General features: G+C 37.5%; 1 protein-coding gene across 1 annotated transcript in view; it reads right to left on the reverse strand.

The window, feature by feature from the left end:
• SLC9A9 (solute carrier family 9 member A9) overlaps nucleotides 1-19,224 on the reverse strand; it is a 729,976-nt gene that overhangs the window by 268,541 nt on the left and 442,211 nt on the right. The window contains exon 12 of the mRNA XM_044669458.1: nucleotides 8,717-8,870. Within this exon, the coding sequence (XP_044525393.1) occupies nucleotides 8,717-8,870 (154 nt within the window). The remainder of the gene's footprint in view (nucleotides 1-8,716; nucleotides 8,871-19,224) is intronic.

Consider the following 19,224-nt stretch of genomic DNA (forward strand, 5'->3'; position numbering starts at 1 on the left):
TCTCTCTCTCTCTCTCTCTCTCTCTCTCTCTCTCTCTCTCTCTCTCTCTCTCTCTCTCTGTTATAAAGGATGGCTCTTGAGGTGGGAGGGAAGGAATATTCAAAAGTAAACATGATGTCAAAATAAAAGTTATCAATAAAAATGTAAAACAAATACATATACTGTGGCAAAATTCAATGTTTGAATCAATTTCAATTTAAGATTTTTTTTTTCAGTGACAGCAACTTAGTGATGGTATTACCTGTAAGTTATAGACATTTTCATTTCCCTGGGAGAGGATTCAATACTTTCATGGCATGTATGTCAATTGTGGTCTTGCAGATTCTGCCTTTCCACCTCTTTCTTTTCCATGCATGAACCCATCCGCTGCACATAAAGTTTTCCAGAACAGAACGCCTGGCTGCATTGCCATTTTACTAACAGTGCACATGGGACCAATACTAGATAGTGTAATGCAGTTTGTGCAGTCATCCGGAGGAGAATATAGGTAAACAACCAGTGTGGAAGCAATCGCAGGTCACATTCATGTGCATGGAAAATAATTCAAACACCATTCGAAGCTTTTCCTTATCCCTGTGTGGTCAGAGCCCCATCATCCCTGTTCTGCAATCTTCACAGCACTCCCCGACTTTAAAAAGCACTGTTACCTTCCTCCCTCCCACAAAGTTGTAAGTGGTAGACTTGGGCCTCCCTTAACTTAATGACTAGTTTCCCATCGAACCCAGGAGTCACTGCTTGGGATCCCTCCTTATCCACAGGATAGAGAGTCATTTCAGCAAGTGCTTAACCAAATCCATTTGCATTCACAGTGGGTTGGGGTGGAATGGAGTAAGAGGAAGGGGAAAAATGAAGCTGTTTACTTTTCTCATCAGCCAAGCATCTCCATTCTTGTCCAAAGCCCTGGTGTCCCATGGGGTATAAAAACATCAGGACCTACAATGATCATGTTATCCAGCCCCTTTATTTTATAGAGGACGACACTGGAGCTCAGTCACATGAAGTGACTTGAATGGGATCACTCGGCATTGGTTGCAGAGGTATGACCAAAATCTCCTGATCCATGCTCAGTGTTTTATTTTCTTCTCATTGCAATGCATTTTCCTCGAACCTGTAACTAAAAGGGGCTCCACTTTTTAAAAAGGAAAATACCAGATTTTGATAAATGTGTTTTAGATATATGTTTCAATGACATTGCAAGAGTTTTCATGATTTCACATTTCTTCAAGAGAAGGGAATAGGTTTTATAAGATGTGACAGACATATTTAGCTCTGGAAAGTTAGTTATATCCCCTAGTTTGGAGAGAGATGGAGTGTCATTTGTGGACTAGTCTGGTGACAGAAACAGACATTCTATTCTTTTTCTTTTTTGCCCTATTTGTTCTGTTATCTATAGCAAATTTCTGAAACTCCTGCTACCTACTTACCCATCTCAAATACCAAGGCAACTCTGCAGCTTCTGAAATTGGATAAATAATTTTCATCTTAATAAAACTATGTGTCAGTCCTGGCTAGCACCTAACAAGGTGCCTGTGACAAATTAGGCACTTAATAAAGACTTGATGGATTGCTTGTTCTAGGTGCTAAGAGCACAAAGACTATAAGAATAATATTCAATGAGCTTCTTGTGTATTCAGTGAATAAAACTATAACTAAAGAGAAACATAATCCAGGAAAAAAAGATGTGGTAGGATTGAAGGAAAGATCCAGAAAGTAGGACAGTAAGTTATAGGGGAGACAATGTTGTACAGTGGGCAGAGCTGGACTTGAAATAAAGAAGACCTGAGTTCAAGTCCTGCCTCTGACATGTACTAGTTAAGTGATCTCTGGGCAAGTCACTTTATCTCTCAGTGTTCTAGGTCACTCAGACTCTAACTTGCAAAAGTAGGTACCAACATATTCTGGTGGAAATAAGTTTCCTTATTGGCATATTCCATATACCAGTGAAATCACAGGTCCAGTCCCAATCCAGATCAAATTAGATAATATTTGTTTAACATGTTGCACAGTGCCTGGCACACAGCAACTGCTTAATTAATGCTTCCCTCTCTTATCACTATCTTCTTTATCTTCATCAAGCCCTGCTAGGTACCCTCTGGCATTTTTCGCTTTCCCCACTTTTGGCTTTTTTTTGGGTGCTGTTTTTCCCCATTTCCCTTGAGGACAAGGATTAACTTTCTTTTTCATATTTGTATTCCCAATGCTGAGTTCAGTATGTGGTATACAATGGGCATGTAATCAATAGTTATTGTATCCTGTTGTAACTATCTGGAGTTACAGAGGCATTACTGATCTACATGGTAGAGAATTTCCATATCAGGTACTCTACCTACCTGAAATCATTGGTCCAGATTGGGGGAAAAACCCCACTACTGGACCCTTAAAAGCATTAGGATATAGGTCTTTGGAGACTATTTCTCCATAATATGATTTGTAACAGTGGGGACTAGCTGAGTTCAGAATAAAAAAGGATCTCCTCTTCACCAATGAAACACCAAAGATGAGCGAACTGGGAACTGCCAAGACCCTTAGTTTCCATTCTGACTGCCTTTTATTCTCTGTATTCCTCATAGCACATCTTAGGCATGCGATAAGTATTTGTTGAATGAAAGAATGAGTGAATATTGCCAACTGTAAAGGAGCCTGAGGATTGAAAGAGACCCATTGAGATGAAAAATGTTATTTTAAGAAAGAAAAAGGGACCCTTCTGGACATTCCGGATCCTAAATGTTAACTATACGATTCGGAAAAAACTGGGGGGAAAATCACGATGAAATTCAATCTGGTAGCATCTCCAAGAAAATAGAGGCCACTGGTTTGCTTCTATCCTAGGAATGGAATCTCTGTTTGAGGTAAAGTAACAGGCTTCTGAAGTGAAAGGGAAGTCATATGTATAGTTGATGTTGAGTACTGAAATCTTTTCTATCCTGCATGAGAAACCTTTCAATAAATTAATCAAAAAAGATATCTAAACATATATAATCCAGTGGAATTGCTTGTCAGCTCAGGGAGGGGGAGAAATTATGAATCATATAACCATGGAGAAATATTCTAAATACATGTAAAAAAATATATTGTTGAAGGAGTCAGCAACCTTTTTGGCCTTGAATGCTATGGATGAGACAGAATAATGTGAAGGGTGGCAGGTGGCAAGATTAAGGTGGCAGTGGAGAAAGAAGAAAAAAGAGGGGAAAAGGGAAAAAAAGAGCCAGAAGGTCAAAGAAGAAGGAAGGTGGGAGTGACACAGTAAAGAGAGAGAAAGAGAAAGAGAAATTGGTAAGTAGATATGCTAGTGTGGTAGAGAGCCATCATCAAGGCATCCAATACACAGCTGAATCTGGGCTTTGCTAGATCCATTATTGAGCTAGACTATTAGTTGTCAAATTTTTTTGGTTTTGAAATAAAAAACTCCCTAAAGAATTTTGGCTTAGACTGGTTTTGCCTATTGATATTTGCCACATAAGACGTTCAAACATCTTTGTATTATTATGAAAAGAGTTGTGACTTTGTGATCTCTTGAAAAGGACTTGGGGACCTTACAAGGGTCTGTGAATGACACTGACCTTGGCCCCTGGGAATAAGGAGGAAGACAGGGATCAATGGGTTCTTGGAAGGGAAGCTGCGAGGCTGTTTAGATGATTGTACCCAGAGAATGAGTATACAATATTAGTATTGGTAACAGTAAAGATGAATCCTGAACTTGGGGAAGTTTAGGATTTTCATGAATGATTTTCTTCATGATAGATAAACCTACTCACTGAGGCCAGGATTTTCTTCTGATTTAGTTTAGTATCTATCCAAGAGCCCAGTACAGTTCCTTATGCATACATAATAGATTCTTAATAATTATCAAATATTGAAAGGATACTCTTCAAATTAAAATTCACATATACTAGAGCTTAAAGGAATCACAGAGAACATCTAGTCCTTAATTTAAAAAATAAGGAAACTCAGTTTTAGTTAGAGGGAGGCAATATAGAGCTTGAGGTCCCATAATTAGTAAGTGGCAGAGCCAAGATTTGAATTCAGGTCTAATGACTTCAAATTGAGTGTTTTTTTTTTTTTTGACTTCACATACTTAGAAGACCACAAACTGGGTTAGGAACACAGAAAGTGCCAAACATTAACAAATGCCACTGGACAAAATTATCTCATGGCAAATGTTTTATGACAGGGAATGCTAGCAGGAATATATAACAGATTTTCTAAAAGGGAATGCTAACTTGTGCATGCGTGTGTGTGTGTGTGTGTGTGTGTGTGTGTGTGTGTGTGAGTATCTTTGAACATAGTATACAGGCAAATGTAAAACAAAGCTTGCATACCGTAACATGTCTCTGAATGTTCTCACAAAGGACTTAATGGAAGAACTTGTTCTCTGAATTTATGAGAGCCTGGTGACTATGTTCCTAACCAAGGACTATTGTATTTTGTTTTTGTTGAGTCATTTCAGTCATGTCCAAGTCTTCATGACCCCATTTGGAGTTTTCTCGACAAAGATACTGGAGTGGTTGGCCATTTCTGTCTCCATCTTATTTTACAGATGAGTTAATTGAGGCAGACAAAGGTAAGTGATTTGTCCAGGGTCATACAGAGAGTAAATATCTGATGCCATATTTGAACTTGGGAAGATGAGTTTTCCTGACTCCAGGGTCTGATACTCCATCTACTGTACCATCTAGCTACTCTGATATATGGGTATGGAATATTGTTTTTATGGTCAGAGCCATTATGCCTTGGCTTTTTTATTGAATTGATTTTTTCCCTTTCTGTTTGATTTTTTTGTTTCAAGGAAAGTCATTGGGAAGAGGATTTAATGTATTTGGAAATGAAGATATGTAAGAAACAAAATTTAATCATTAAAATAATAAAGAGAACAGGAAGGAATTGACCTCCCAAGGTGCTAAGATTTGATTGGGTTGGGATGTAGAACATTTCTAATCCTCATAGATAAAATTCTATTCATCATAGATAAAGAACAACATTCCTTTCAGGTTGGTTTCACACTATACCCCTTCACATTGTCTATATTCTAAGCAAATGAACCCAGCTACTTATTTATCTCACTCAGTACTTTCCTGTCTATACATTTGCCTGGGCTGTACCCCATACCTGATATTCCTTTATCTATTCCACATCTGCACCTACTAAAATCCTACTCTGCCTTCAGTGCCCAGGTAGTGTTGCCTCATTCATGCTTCCCCTCAGCTACAAAGTGATCTCTCCTTTCTCACATTTCTCTAAAGCACTTTGGATCTCTCTTATGCCCCATCCTACCTTTCATTGAAGATTGTACATAAAAATCCTTTTAAAAAAAAGATTGTAAGATAATATGGAATTAGGCCTTGATTAATGATAAATGTAAAACCCAGTGGAATTGTGCGTCAGCTAAGTGGGGTTAGGGGAGTTTGGGGGAGAGGGAGAGAACATGAAATATGTAAATAGGGGAAAATATTCAAAATAAAAATTTTAAAAAATAAATAAGATAAAAAAGATTGTAAGTTTCTTGGTGCCAACACTGCTGATACCCCAGCTCTAAGCACAAAGCAAATGCTTTGAAAATGTTAGTTGAAGTGAGTTGTTGATAGTGACATGCATGGGAAACAATGGACAGTGAGGGTGTCACTCTCAAAAGGAATGCAGAAATCTTTCCTTTCTATTAGCAAATAGTAAGCTACAAACATACCTAGTGAAATGTATCATTGGGCACAATCATTTTGTTAGGCAGCTTTGTTCAACTGTTTTTGAGGCATACACTTTGTAAGGGGGAGTATTTGTTGGGAAGTGTGTATTATGTCAGAATGAAACATATCGATCATCTTTTCTCTTTTTAAGTGACAAAAACTGAAGGGTTCAAAATGGATGATCGTAAGGGGCTGTGTTTGTTAGGAAGTGTGTATTGTGTTAAAATGAAACATATCAATTGTCTTTTCTCTTTTTAAGTGACAAAAATGGAAGAGTTCAAAATGGATGATCATCAACTTGCAAGGTGTATACAGGAAGGAAATTTATTTTCTAAAATAAGGCAGTTTATTTAATCAAATAGTGTAGTTTGCATTTCATTCACACAAAAAGCATTCTTGACCATTTTTCAGAGGGATTGGATGAAAGTCCATTCACTCTACATTTTGTATAATGAAAATGCCTAACTTCTGCCATTGACCTTTCTTGCCTATGAAAAACTGAACATTGATTGCAGTTGCTTTTAACATTTTTTTGTGTCATGAAACCCTTGGGCAGTCTGAGAAAGACTATGAACCCCTTCTTTGAATTATGTTTTTAAATGCATAAAATAAAATATGTAGGATTAGAAAGAAAATCACTTGTATTGAAATAGTTCTCAAAATACATTTTAACACCCCCCCCCACTTTATAGACCCCAAGTTAAGAACCTTTGGCTTTGTCACTAAAAAATCCATGTGGTTGTTTAACCAACTATAACATCCATGATCTTAAGTGGCCAAGAGGCTAGGTTGAGGTTGCTCCTAGTCTCTGCAATAAATTTTGCCTTTTCACTGGGGGTGTACTGCTCAGTCAAAAGTAGTTCCATGTCTTCAAAAGTTGGATTATAGAGATGCACAGCCCTTTTATATTCCTTGATCAACTTGTGTGGATTTAAATAATACTGTGGGAACCTCCTCTTTAAGATCTCTAGGTCTCCCCTAGAAAATGGCTTGTACCCCATAATTCCTGAGTCCAGTTGAACAATGGTCCTCTCTGTTATTGGCAATATAGTCACAGCTGCAACTTTAGCCCCTTTTATCTCTTCTTCATCATTTGTATCTTTAGCTTTATCTTTGGTATCAACTTGGATAGTCACCTCAATTAATTCAAGCTGTAAAATGGTCTTAGCCTCTAGTTCTTTGCCTTCCCTTATTTGCCTGTTAATCTCAATAAGTAGCTTGACTTGCTGTTTGAGTGTCTCAAGAACTGGGTTGGTATCCTCTGCCTTGCAAAAAGTATGTCCAATTAACTTTCTCAGAACTCAATAAGCCTGAAACAGTGACACTAGTATTGCTCCACCAGTTGGTATATATGCCAATGCTTTCCCAACAGTTATAGTCAGCTATAGGTATGAATCATATATCCTAAACAGCTCCATAAAGAATTGGGGTATTAAAATCGCCCATAAATTATAAAATCCTTTCCAAAGACTGTAAAGCAATAACATACTACTTCCCACTGTGACTAGCATCCTATTTAGGGAATTAGCCATGATATAATCAACTTCTTCAGGTTCAAAAATAAGTAGGCTGGCTGGCCAAACTATAAGATTGATTCAGATTAGTAATGGTTGGTAATAGAGTCAGTGCAAGAGATCAAGCAGGCTATCCTAGCAAGGGGGAGGGGTGAAAGTCAATAGAATTCTTTCTCCTCCCCCTGCTGAGGCAGTTGAAGCTGAAGGTGTAACAGTTTTAACTGAATCCCCTTTAGATCAAGAAATGGAGACTGTTTAGTCTTGGCTAATCCAAGGCTATATTGGTAGACAAATAGGCAACAATCCCACTGAGATTAGCAACTTCCATAGTTAAAGATTATTTCCCTGAACCCTATGATTGATAAAGGTTCAAGATACCTTCTAAATACAGCAGACTTGCTCTTTGGATAACAGCTATTCCAGTGCTTGCTTGGATGAAGATTTTGCTCAGGTAATATATACTATAGGTGAGTATAACCCAAGTATAACTTCACACAGGCTCTCAAACTTAACAAGGGAAGGGATTTATTAATTTCAGGAAAACAGGGAAAGGAGAGGTAAATTTTAGGGTTGGGGGTGAGGCAAGCTACTTAGTATCTCCAGGAAACTTGTCAGTTAGAGGGGAATGTGTTTTGTATAACTTCTATCTCCCTCATGAACTAACTTTTCTCTTAATCTAATGTTATTTAAGATGGTGAAGGTAATCTTGATTGAAGATCTATTTAGACTAGAGATAAGTTGAGATGTTGCAAGTGAGGTATTTTCCCAGTGCACACAGCCTGGTATAGTCCGTATGGAGTAAACAGCAAAGTAACTTCCTACTCTCTGAGGTCAGAGATGAGCTAACAAAAAGAGCAAACCTATACTTCTTCCCAGCCTCCCTTGAACCCCAAAAGAGTGACCTTGCCAACTGGGAATCCTGGCTTTTTATAGTCACATTCTTAACTGTCCCCTCTCCTGGAGTTTGGGGGGGGTTCCTGTGGAATTATGTGGAGCAGTTTCAGCCCACTTAAGATCATGGATGTTACACCAACCAATTAATATCTATTGAACATCTACTACACATTCAATATCCTTTCTGGAATACTAGAAAAGAATAAGACGTGCTCTAAAGAAATTTATGATTAATGCTTAGAATATTCAGCCTCAGGTTAACATTCAGTTATTCTTCTACTATAACTTGGATCATTTGTTCCAAAGCAGTATAACCTGTAACATATCTCCCATGTTAGTCCCATTGTTTCATTCACAGTAATGACAGCTTGCTCTTTGGAGAACTCCATTGCTCCCCACTCCCTCCCATTTAGCCCAGGGTTGTCTGGGTCCTTAAAAAAATGGACAGGCTGAGAAATCATATCAATTAGATCTAAGGTTCCCATCTACCATTTTCCACTCTATAGAAAAACAACATTGATTTTTCCCTGAGCCCAAAGCTCGTATTATACTCTTTGCAATGTTCATGGTACCATCTCTTATATGGGATAGGATGAAACAATATTTTCCTTTGTGCAAAGTGGCACCCACCTGATTTGAAGCCATGTCAGCATTGGTGTGGTTCCTCCTCCAAATACCCAGACCGTGAAGAAAACTATGAGCAGAGTGGTTGTGAACATCATTTGTTTGGGCTCAGATTCTGTGTCTCGAATAGCCAAGGCAAATGCTATTGCTCCACGGAGACCTTTAAGGGAAAAAGCCAGACAAGAAAACTTTATCAGGGCACTCATACCTCATCTTTCTGGGATGGCTTCCATTCTGAAATTTGCAAGCCAAAACTTGTGCAATAAAATATAGGTGATTTCTGACAATGTGGCATGCCATGTCTCTGGACAGCTGAACATTTTAAAATAAAAAATATATGACATTTAAAATGATTCCATCAACAAGTACACTGTCTATCCCATGACCATATTTTCACTCCTTTGAGGTTTTAACTTACTAAATGGAGCACGCAATTTTGCATTCAAAGCCACTATGATGAAATACATCTGCTAGTGTAATTTTAAAGAATGGTCTTTTTAAGATTTCAAATTAAGTGGCTTCTGTTACTATTACAATAGCCAATATTTATATAACACTTTGTGTAAGGCAGAGGTAACTGGGTGGTTCAGTGGATAGAAAATTATGCCTAGAGTCAGGAAAACGAGTTCAAATCTTGTCTCAGACTCTTACTAGCTTTGTGATCCTAATTAGGTGAGTCATTTAACCCCTATTTGTTTCAGTTCCTCATCTATAAAGTGGGGTCAAGAAATGGCAAACCACTCTAGTTTCTTGGCCAAGAGAATAGTTTGGACCAAGTCCATGGGGTCACAGAGGGTTGGATATGACTGGACAACAATGATGTGTAAAGCATTGTGCTAAAGGCTTTACAATTATTATCTCGTTTGACACATTAATGAAAATGGAGATTCAGGCTCTGAGACTATCCTAGGCCAATAATTATTGTAGTTTTTTTCATTTTCCCAGAGCAGAAAGGTGACTTTGCCTTTAAGCTCCATTGAAATCTTCTACCTTTTGCTTAAATATTTTTGAAATTACTTGATATTGTAATATTTGTCCAAGCTTTTGCATGGAGGGCAGGGAGTGCGATTGAAAGAGGAAGAGCTGGTCTGTAAGAGAAAAGGTTTTTCTGATATTATTCTGGGGCAGGAGCTGAATTGATTAGAGAGATAATTTCTGCACTTCTGGTAATTTTTGAAAATATCTCAGAAAATCAGCCTGACTTCCTTTGAACCTGGATAAAGAATACAAGTATCCCTTCCACTGTGCTGTAGCTAAGGGAGCACTACCGCCATGATCTGGAAAATCTGCATAAAATTTTTGGGCCTTCCTTTCATACCGAGAAAATTTCATACAGAGAAATCTGATTTTTTATTTTTCTTTTATGGGGTGTTTATGAGATCTTATTGTAAAATTTGGGTTAATTTGGCTATATGTAGGTCAATGCTAAGATAGCAATACATTTCTAACCTTTGAGTGTCATCTACTGGTTTTGACATTCTTTTCACAAATTAACTTTTTACTTATTTTAACTTTAAAAATATTTGGTATTAAAAAATAAAATATGGGGCCAGCTGGGTAGCCCAATGGATTGAGAGCCAGGCCTAGAGACAGGAGGTCCTGGGTTCAAATCTGACCTCAGACACTTCCTAGTTGTGTAACCCTGGGCTAGTCACTTAACCTCCATTACCTAGCCCTTACTGTTCTTCTGTGCTGGAACCAATACATAGTATTGATTCTAAGGCAGAAGGCAAGGCTTTAAAAATGTTGATATTTTATAATACTATACATATTTTTTATGCATTTCTGGGTTTCTAAACCTTTTCTGTATTGTCTGCTGCCCTTTGTGTATCCTCTATAGCTTCTGCAAAACAGCCCCCAAATTCCCATTTAATTTCTTATGGTGACCTGTGACATATAGGAACTGGGATGGAGAAAATCATGATGTGGAGGAGTATTTCTTTCCATATTTCTGTGAGAATGACCAGGAGGCTAGGTATTAATCTAGATGTCCTTGGGAGCACCCGAGAGCTATTTCTTAAATGCTACACCACAGACCCATAGTGCTGATATCCTATTGGCACTGTATTTAATATTTACCTTATTGCACTATTTCTCTTTGTATCAGTTCATAAAAATCTTCCTAGGTGTCTTTGAATTTCTCATGTTTCTCATGATTTACTAATTTTTTACATGCTTTTAGTGTAATTTATTCATCAATTGGCACCTAATTTTTTCTAGTTTTTTCTTTTTTTACTACAAAAATTTCTGTTAAAATATTTTTGTGTGTCTATATATGTACATGTTTGTGTGTGACTATATATGTGTATATATGAATACATATACATACATACATACATATGTATGTATATACATATATACATACATTTATATGAAACTTTTCTATGTGTTTGCCCTATTTGGGGACTGTATCCGTTAGTGGGATTGCTGAGTCTTAGAAGCTGAACAGCTCTGTGACTTTTCTAGCAAAATTATTGTACAAATTCATGGTACAGAGAACAATTTGGAGGTTTAGACAAGTGATATCCAATATATTTAACTGGAAAAAGCAAAGTTTTCAGAATTTGCTTTAACAGTGTATCTGTGTGCATTATACCCTCAAAACTGACTATTTTTATCTTTTATCACTTTTCATACCCTCATTTTCTAGATTAGGAAATGAGACTCAGAGAAGTTATTTACAAATAAATGTATATAGAAACCGAAAAACCAAAGAAATAAATAACAAGCAATTCTTGAATGCCCTTGTTTTAGCATAAGGTAATTGAATCTAACGTATATTAGAATTTGGTGGATTAACTTGTGATATATGGAGCAAATTATTAATTTTAAGAATAAGCTCTGAGAGTTAGCCTGTAAGTATTCATTTCTTCATTTTTTTGTTGGAAGTATTTTACAAATAGACATACACCGAATAAATACGAGACAACACAAGAGTGCTGGCATCAAAGAGAACCAATCCGTTTTACACTACATTTAGAAAATACAAGAAGTCCATTTCTATATAAAGTTATGTAAATTAAGAGAAATATTCAGAGTTAAACAAGTGAGGTTGTTTTTTTAAATTCTTACCTTCCATTTTAGAATCAATACTATATATTGGTTTCAAGGAAGAAAAGTGGTAAAAGGCTAGGCAATAGGTGTTAAATGACTTGCTCAGGGACACACAGATAGAAAGTGTCAGAGGCCAAATTTGAACCCAGGATCTCCCATGTCTAGATCTGGCTCTCAATCCATTGAGCCACCTGGCTATTCTCCAACAATTTTATTTTTAAAATTAAAAATTAAAAAAATTATATTTAAATATTATGAATAAAATAAATAAAAATAAAATTGAAAATTAACATTAATATTTAAATATAGATAAACATAAATTAAAATAAAAATAAAAAATAATATTTAATGTAATTTGCTTGGGGGGAAAAAGTCTTCTAAAGGAAGGAGTACCATAACTCCTACTTACAAATTACCTCCAAGGAAAAATGGAAGAAGGAAATATTTCTGTTTTCACAGCTGAAAAGACAAGGACATGGCTTGAAGATATGGAAGGCAAAACTTGGATTACTTATTAATCAAATTTTGTCCATCAGAGCTTCTGGATACTTGAAATGGCAATGAGGGCGTCCCATTGCCAGAGATCAATATGGCTATTGGCATGTTCAGGGCCACCAGATAACATCAACAATGCCTCATAGCTCCATGGTATATTTCATTGACGAGTCTTGCTAAATATTAATTCAGTCTTACAATTCTTTCCTGAAGAAAGCAGGTGGCATGATTAACAGATGGAGTCTTTGGGGACAGAACTCTGAGTCAAATCTTACAAGTCAGGAGCTAGAGGGGAGTTACAGGATGGGTACCTGCCGGAGGCTAAGTTGTAAGTTCCTTTAATAATAATTTATTATAATAATTAATAATCTGGACTCAATATACACTGTCAGAATATTGGGCTAAAAAGAACTTTTTGCTTTATAGTCTCAGTTTTTTTTAATCATAGTAAATTCACCAGTGTTAACAAATTGGAGGATTTCTGATATTTATTTACTAGGCAAACATTTATTTAGCCCCTACTATGTGCCAGGTACTACATTAGGCACTGGGGACACAAAGACAAAATGATTAAATAAAATCTTGGTATAGTCCCTGTCCTCAAGGAGTTTCTGTTCTACTTGGGGAAAGTGACAGATGCATAGAAAATGAAATCTAAAAAAAAAAAAAATAAAACCAAAACTACCAAGTAAACTCTGAGAGGAATTCAATAGTGAGTGAAGAGATCTTGATAGGCTTTCCAGAGGAGGTGGCTTGAGCTGAGCTTAAGGAAGGCAGGGGTTTTACCAGTAGAAGTGACCATGGAGTGCATTCCAGAAATGACTGATAATCTATGCAGGGACATGGAAATGGAGAAAGACTCATATATAAGAAATGATAAGGAGGTCAATAAGGGACAACTAGGTGCTACAGGGTGTAGAGGAAAACTCCTCTTCCTGAACTCAAATCTGGCCTCAGATGCTTACTAGTTGTGTGACCTTGGGCAAGTCACTTAACCCTGCTTGCCTCAGTTTCCTCATCTGTAAAATGAGCTTGAAAAGAAGATAACAAATAACTCCAATCTCTTTGCCAAGAAAACCCCAAATGGGATCAAGGAGAATCAGACACATTTAAAAATGAACCAACACCAACAACAAGGAGGTTGGTTTGGCCAGCCAATCCAGGGGAATTATTTTGCCATTTTTCTTTTTATTTTATCAGATAATACTTGTGATTTCATCAGTATAGAGAACTCCTGACAAGAAGACTCCTTCTATCAATGTAGATTGCCACCAACTCTGTAAGTTATAGATTTAGAGAGTTGCCCCTAACCTTAAGGAGATTAATATGCATTAAATCTGGGGAAAAATATTTAGGATCTAGGTTATAAAAGGCTTTATAATTCAAACAGAGGGGTTTGTGTTTTATTCTAGAGACAAGTGGGAGCCACTAATTTTTTTTGAAAGGGGAGAGAGAAACATTTGAACCTGAGCTTTAATGGATATCACTTCGACATCTTTGGAAGATGGCTTGGAGGAGGAAGAATAAGCTTTAACAAACCTCTATTATATGATTGGGGCAGACCGTGAGCTAGCCTTCTATCTCTCCTTCAGGGATTGCAGTTAATCTGGCCATCCTCCATAATTGTACCATAAGACTGCAAATTAGGAGACGTGGCAGTTGATATAAATTTATTTTTCTTTGGGATTCTGTGTGTTCAAGGGAAGGTAAAGTTGATGAATACTGAATGAAGTGCACAGTGATTTGATGTTTAAGATGAGCTCCTATTAGAGCTTTCCGTGGATAGCAATATATAAATGTTAATCTTCCTAAAACATCTTCAATAATGCATCATTATTATTATATTAACTTAGCATTAATAGTCCTCTTACATCAAAATTAGCTATGCTTTGGCAGGCCATAATTTAAAGAACATGCATAAAAGAATACTTGCTATTCTGATTTCTAAACTCACATTTTTATTCTTCTCTTTGCAGGGGATCCCACCCTCCCCCTCGAAAAAAAATATCAGATGTCTAAATACTGTACATACCTCTGGGAATAGGGATGATGCCCTTAATTAAAGCCCAAAGTACAAGGTGTTAGAAAACCATTAGCATCTTCTGGAAGCACATTCCTGATGTAATTAGAAGACTAAAAAGGCCAGTGAAATAGCGGAGCCTTGGAGAGAAAGGGAAAGTGGGAACCTACTCCTGTTTTTCTGCAGAATTGGCTGTACTGCTTGGTGTTGAAAACTGCAAATATTCAAAATTGACCTGTGAAGCTGTGAATCTCCAGGGTTTGCTGGAAAAGTCTGAGTTCATTTAGAACTCTGGGAAAGAGGCAGTGCTATTTCTTCCTGTTCTCTGCATCCTCCATAATGTCAAGGTTACTTACAGAACACTGGGAGCTTGCACAAATGACAAGTCTGCCCATCCATGCACTTTCATCCAGTTCTGGTAATACTAGAATCTTAGATCGAAAGTCAGTTAAATGTCTCATCACCAAACCCAGGATATTTTAGATTGCAATACGAAATTCTGTTCAGTTGTTTTATGTCTGACTCGTCTTTTTGACCCCATTTGGGATTTTCTGGGTAAAGATACTGGAGTGGTTTGCCATTTCATTCTCCAGTCCATTTGACTGATGAGAAAACTAAGGCAAACAGAGTAAGTGACAATTCTCAGGAAACTGACTTGGTCTTTTGGGATTGGAAAGCATCTTCTAGACCCCATTTTATTCTCTCTTCCTTCTGCAGGGATTTTCCAGCTTCCTCATTTTCTTGGAGGAGCTTACTGAGGCTGAAGCACTTATTAGCTGTATGACCTCGGAGCAATCACTTCACTTTGCTCTACTTTAGTATTCCCACTAAAAAATAAGGTTGGAGTAGAACAACTCCAGATTCTGACTAAATCTTATAGCATTAGGAATGACAGAGTCCTTGGTCCATCCTTTAGGGAACTCCGCTATTTCCAGACATTGCCCTTCCTTCCTTCCTTCCTTCCTTCCTTCCTTCCTTCCTTCCTTCCTTCCTTCCTTCCTTCCTTCCTTCCTTCCTTCCTTCCTTCCTTCCTTCTTTTCCAATGCAAACCTGCAATTAATCTGCAAGAGTCCTGAGCCATTAAAGAGTAAAGCAACTCATCCAGGGTCACACAGACCATTAGGTGTTTGAAATGGGATTGAATCCTAGGTCTTCCTGGGTATAAGACCTGCTTCCTATTTGCTGTCTCTCAGCCTATCTTAGACACATGTTACAGCATATATCTTCTCCCTCCAGGTTGACCAGCATCCTCCTCCTCCACCCTTCCCATTTGTTTTCCTTGTGTTTCCCACCCACAAATCATTCTCTTACCACGGGTTTTCCTGAGTAGCAGTTGAAAGCCCAATACTTAGTTTGTACATAGTTGTCTTCTCTCAATTGATTTGCTAATGGTACATGCTGTTCTTTGCCATGGCCATTTGAAACACTTTAATTCCAAATAAAGAGCCACGGCATCTCAAGAACAAAATACAAAAAGCATAAAAGACTGGAGACCCAGGACCTTGTGTAGGGCCCTCCATGTTTCACCGGGGAGGGTCCCTCTTGGGTCTCTTGCTTATGTCATCAGCTGGGTATTGTTATAAAAGCTGCATTTTTTTAGCGTCACAAACCACCCAGTTTCACGTTAAGTAGTTTTGCTTTGCAGGAATCTTGACAGATTTCATATATTCAGCTAAAAAGGTAGCATCATCTTGGGGAACAAACAGAATCACCTGCAATTAAGTGTGGATTCATCTAAAATTGGACTCCAAGGGATTCCTAGGTTAATTATGTTGATGCTGTTTTCATAACAATAGGAGAATGTTGAACCAAATGGTGCTGTGTATGTAACAATGTTCTGAGCTGCAGAAAATGTGGCTTCCTGTTTGTGGCAAAGGGCAAAAGTAATGTTATTTTTTTCCCCTCTCACCATGATTTTGCACATTTGAACACGAGTGGGTGAAGGCCAAGTTCAGATAGGTTTGTATGCTAGAACACAGGAAACCTTCTTCTGCTAAAAGGTTTCTTTGGTATTTTAAAACCTTGATGGGGGAGTCTGTCATTTCACTGATATGGATATACCCTAGAATGAATGACTGCAAGAATGAGAGAATGAAAAAGCATCTCTAAAGGGCTTGCTTTGTGCTAAGCACTGCTTTGGAGCAGAGTACAGCACATGCCTAACTTCTCACCCTTTGTGATTCTTGTCCAAGTCTTCTCTTAAGTTCTGCCAAGAGTATCTATCCTCCATATTGAAGGTTTCCCCTTATCTTTTAACATCTGTGTGCTCTGATACAGTACGAGGCTCAGCCATCTGTTTTTTTCTGTAGCTCTTGTTACATGATCATTCCACCCCCTTTTCTTATCCTACATTTCCTTTGTCTGGCAGGGGCAAAATTTTGCAGGTAATATGTGCAGCCCACTTATATTAATCATAAGAGCTAGGATTTACATGATACTTTAAGGTGCAAAGTATTTTACACTGGTTATTTAATTTGATCTTTGTGAGAATCCTCTCTCTCTCTCTCTCACTCTCTTACTCTTTCGCTGTGTATGTATGTGCGTGTGTGTGTGCGTGTGTATGTGTGTCTAAGAGAGACAGAGAGGGATTGCCATTATTATCCTCATTTTACCCTTGAGGAAACTGAGGCTTAGGCTAAGTGACTTGCCCAAAGTCATACTGCTAGTCTGTCTGAGACAGGATTTGAACTCTAATTTCCTTGCCTCCAAGTCCAATATTTTATTCATGATGTTAACTAGATCTTTGTATCTCTGGGACCTTTGGGTCTCCTGAAATTCTGATTCTTGAGAGGATGAATTGCTTCATGTTTCACTGTCATGCAGCATCACCAGGAAAATACTGGTGCTAAAAGGATATATTTTTGCCTAAGGGAGCTGCTTGAGTGCAGTTTCCCAAATGCAATCCAGTCTGTCCTCTTCCTCCTTTTCTATCCTAGGCACAACTCACTGTCCATCTGCCTTGTATGTCCAATTTAGATGTACTGATGGACTGGTTTGAAAGAATGCCTGTCCAAGCACATCTCAAAATCTGGGTAACAGGCATTCATCTCCGCTACAAAAACATTTGGCAAAAAACATCAAGAAAAATGGAATGGCTGCAAAGATTCCTCATGGAGTATGCCAGGTAAGGAGGAAAACTTCAAGATCTCAGTGTCATCAGTCTGGAATATTGGCCATTAATTGAATTGGGAGTGAAAAGAGAATCCCACCCTTCTATCCAGGGGTGTCTAACATCATTTCAATATCATTTAGAAGTCTCTCAGTTCATTTCAGGATGCATTTATTGGGGATTTAATAAGAACACTATGTGTGCAAGAGGGTAGAAAAGAAGGATGAAGATGTAGTCCTTGCCTTAATGAACTTGTTAATGAGCTGCGGAGACAACAGCAATACAACACAAAGTACTTTCCTCACAACAACCTTGAGAAGAAAGAGGTATAAGATAAGAACGTTATAAAGACAAACAACTGGAAAGACTTTGGAACTCTGATCAGCGTGATGAACCACTACAATTTCAAGGGACTGATGCTGGAGCATGCTAGCCACCTCCTGACAGAGAGGTCACAGACTCAATTTACAGAATGAGACATACATTTTTGGACATGGCTCATGCTGAAATCTGTTTTTTTTTAAATTTTGGACTATTCACATTTGTTTACAATGGTTTTTATTTCATTGTCTCCATTTTTCCCCACACTGGGGTGAGGGCAGATTGGAGGGAGAGAAAATAAATGCTTGTTAAAACATTTCAAAATTGAAAAAATAAAAAAGGGAACTAAGCTTTGAAAACACATAGAATTTAAATGTATACATATATATTCATATATATATATGTATGTATGTATGTATGTAGACAGAAAGGAGAGGACATTCTAGATAAGAGAGGAAAGAGTCCAAAAAGAAGTTGGAATAAATATAAGATGGAGAATGAGAAGACCACTTTGGCTTGGGCAGATAGCTCTCTTTAGAGGAAAAGAAGAAATGAATTTGAAAAAAAATACATATCAAAGGTAAATTTGTATTATTCTAGGTGTCAATTGCCTGGAGTGCTTTTCATTTTGTTTTTTTAAAAATATTTATTGTTTTTATCCTAAGTGGGGGACAATTTGCAGGAGGTTTCTAAGTAGAGAAATGACATGACAAAAGGAGCTATTGTAGCCATGTGTAGGATGGATTGGAAAGGGAAGATACTGAAGCCAGGAAAACCAGTTGGAAGTCTCTTTCACTGGATTAGGCCAGTAATGATAATGATATGATGATGATAAAGGCCTAGATTAGGGTAGAAAAGGAAAGGAAATAGTGGTAGGCCTAAGAGATGTTTTAAGGAATGCAACAGCAGGACTTGCTGATTTTTTGGACAATGTGGTCAAGGACAGGGAGAGCTCACAACTTATTTCAGTCTTTTAAACCTGGGAGTCTGGAAGACAATGATACCAGTGACAATAAGGAAGTTGCAAGGGTTTTAGAGAAAGATAGAGTCCAGTTTTAGAAATAAGTTTAAAGCCATAGAAGAACATTAGGACAAAGTGATCCAAAAGTCAATAAAGTCTATCCAATAGAATAGATAGATTGGAGTGGGAGTGTGAAGATCTAGAAAGGATGATTTGATTCTAGTTCTGTTGAAGTTATTTTTTCCTCATTTCCTCTTTTCCCAGTTGAAACAAAACCCCCTTTTCCTTTCTCTATCAACTCTTGTATCCAATCTGTTCAAGTTCAATGTTTTCCATCTTTAAAATCTATTTTATAATCTCTTTTTCCCCCTAATATATTCTCCCTGCTGTTTCCCTAGTGCACCACTTCAGTGTAGTCTTTTTTCTTTTTTAAACCATTATCTTCTATCTTACTATTTTAAGGCAGAAGAGAGGTAAGGGCTAGGCAACTGGGATTAAGTGACTTCCCCAGGATAACAAAGCTAGGAAGTGTCTGAGGCCAGATTTGAAACTGT

This window comes from Gracilinanus agilis, chromosome 3, assembly GCF_016433145.1.
Source record: "Gracilinanus agilis isolate LMUSP501 chromosome 3, AgileGrace, whole genome shotgun sequence".
Classification (NCBI taxonomy): domain Eukaryota; kingdom Metazoa; phylum Chordata; class Mammalia; order Didelphimorphia; family Didelphidae; genus Gracilinanus; species Gracilinanus agilis.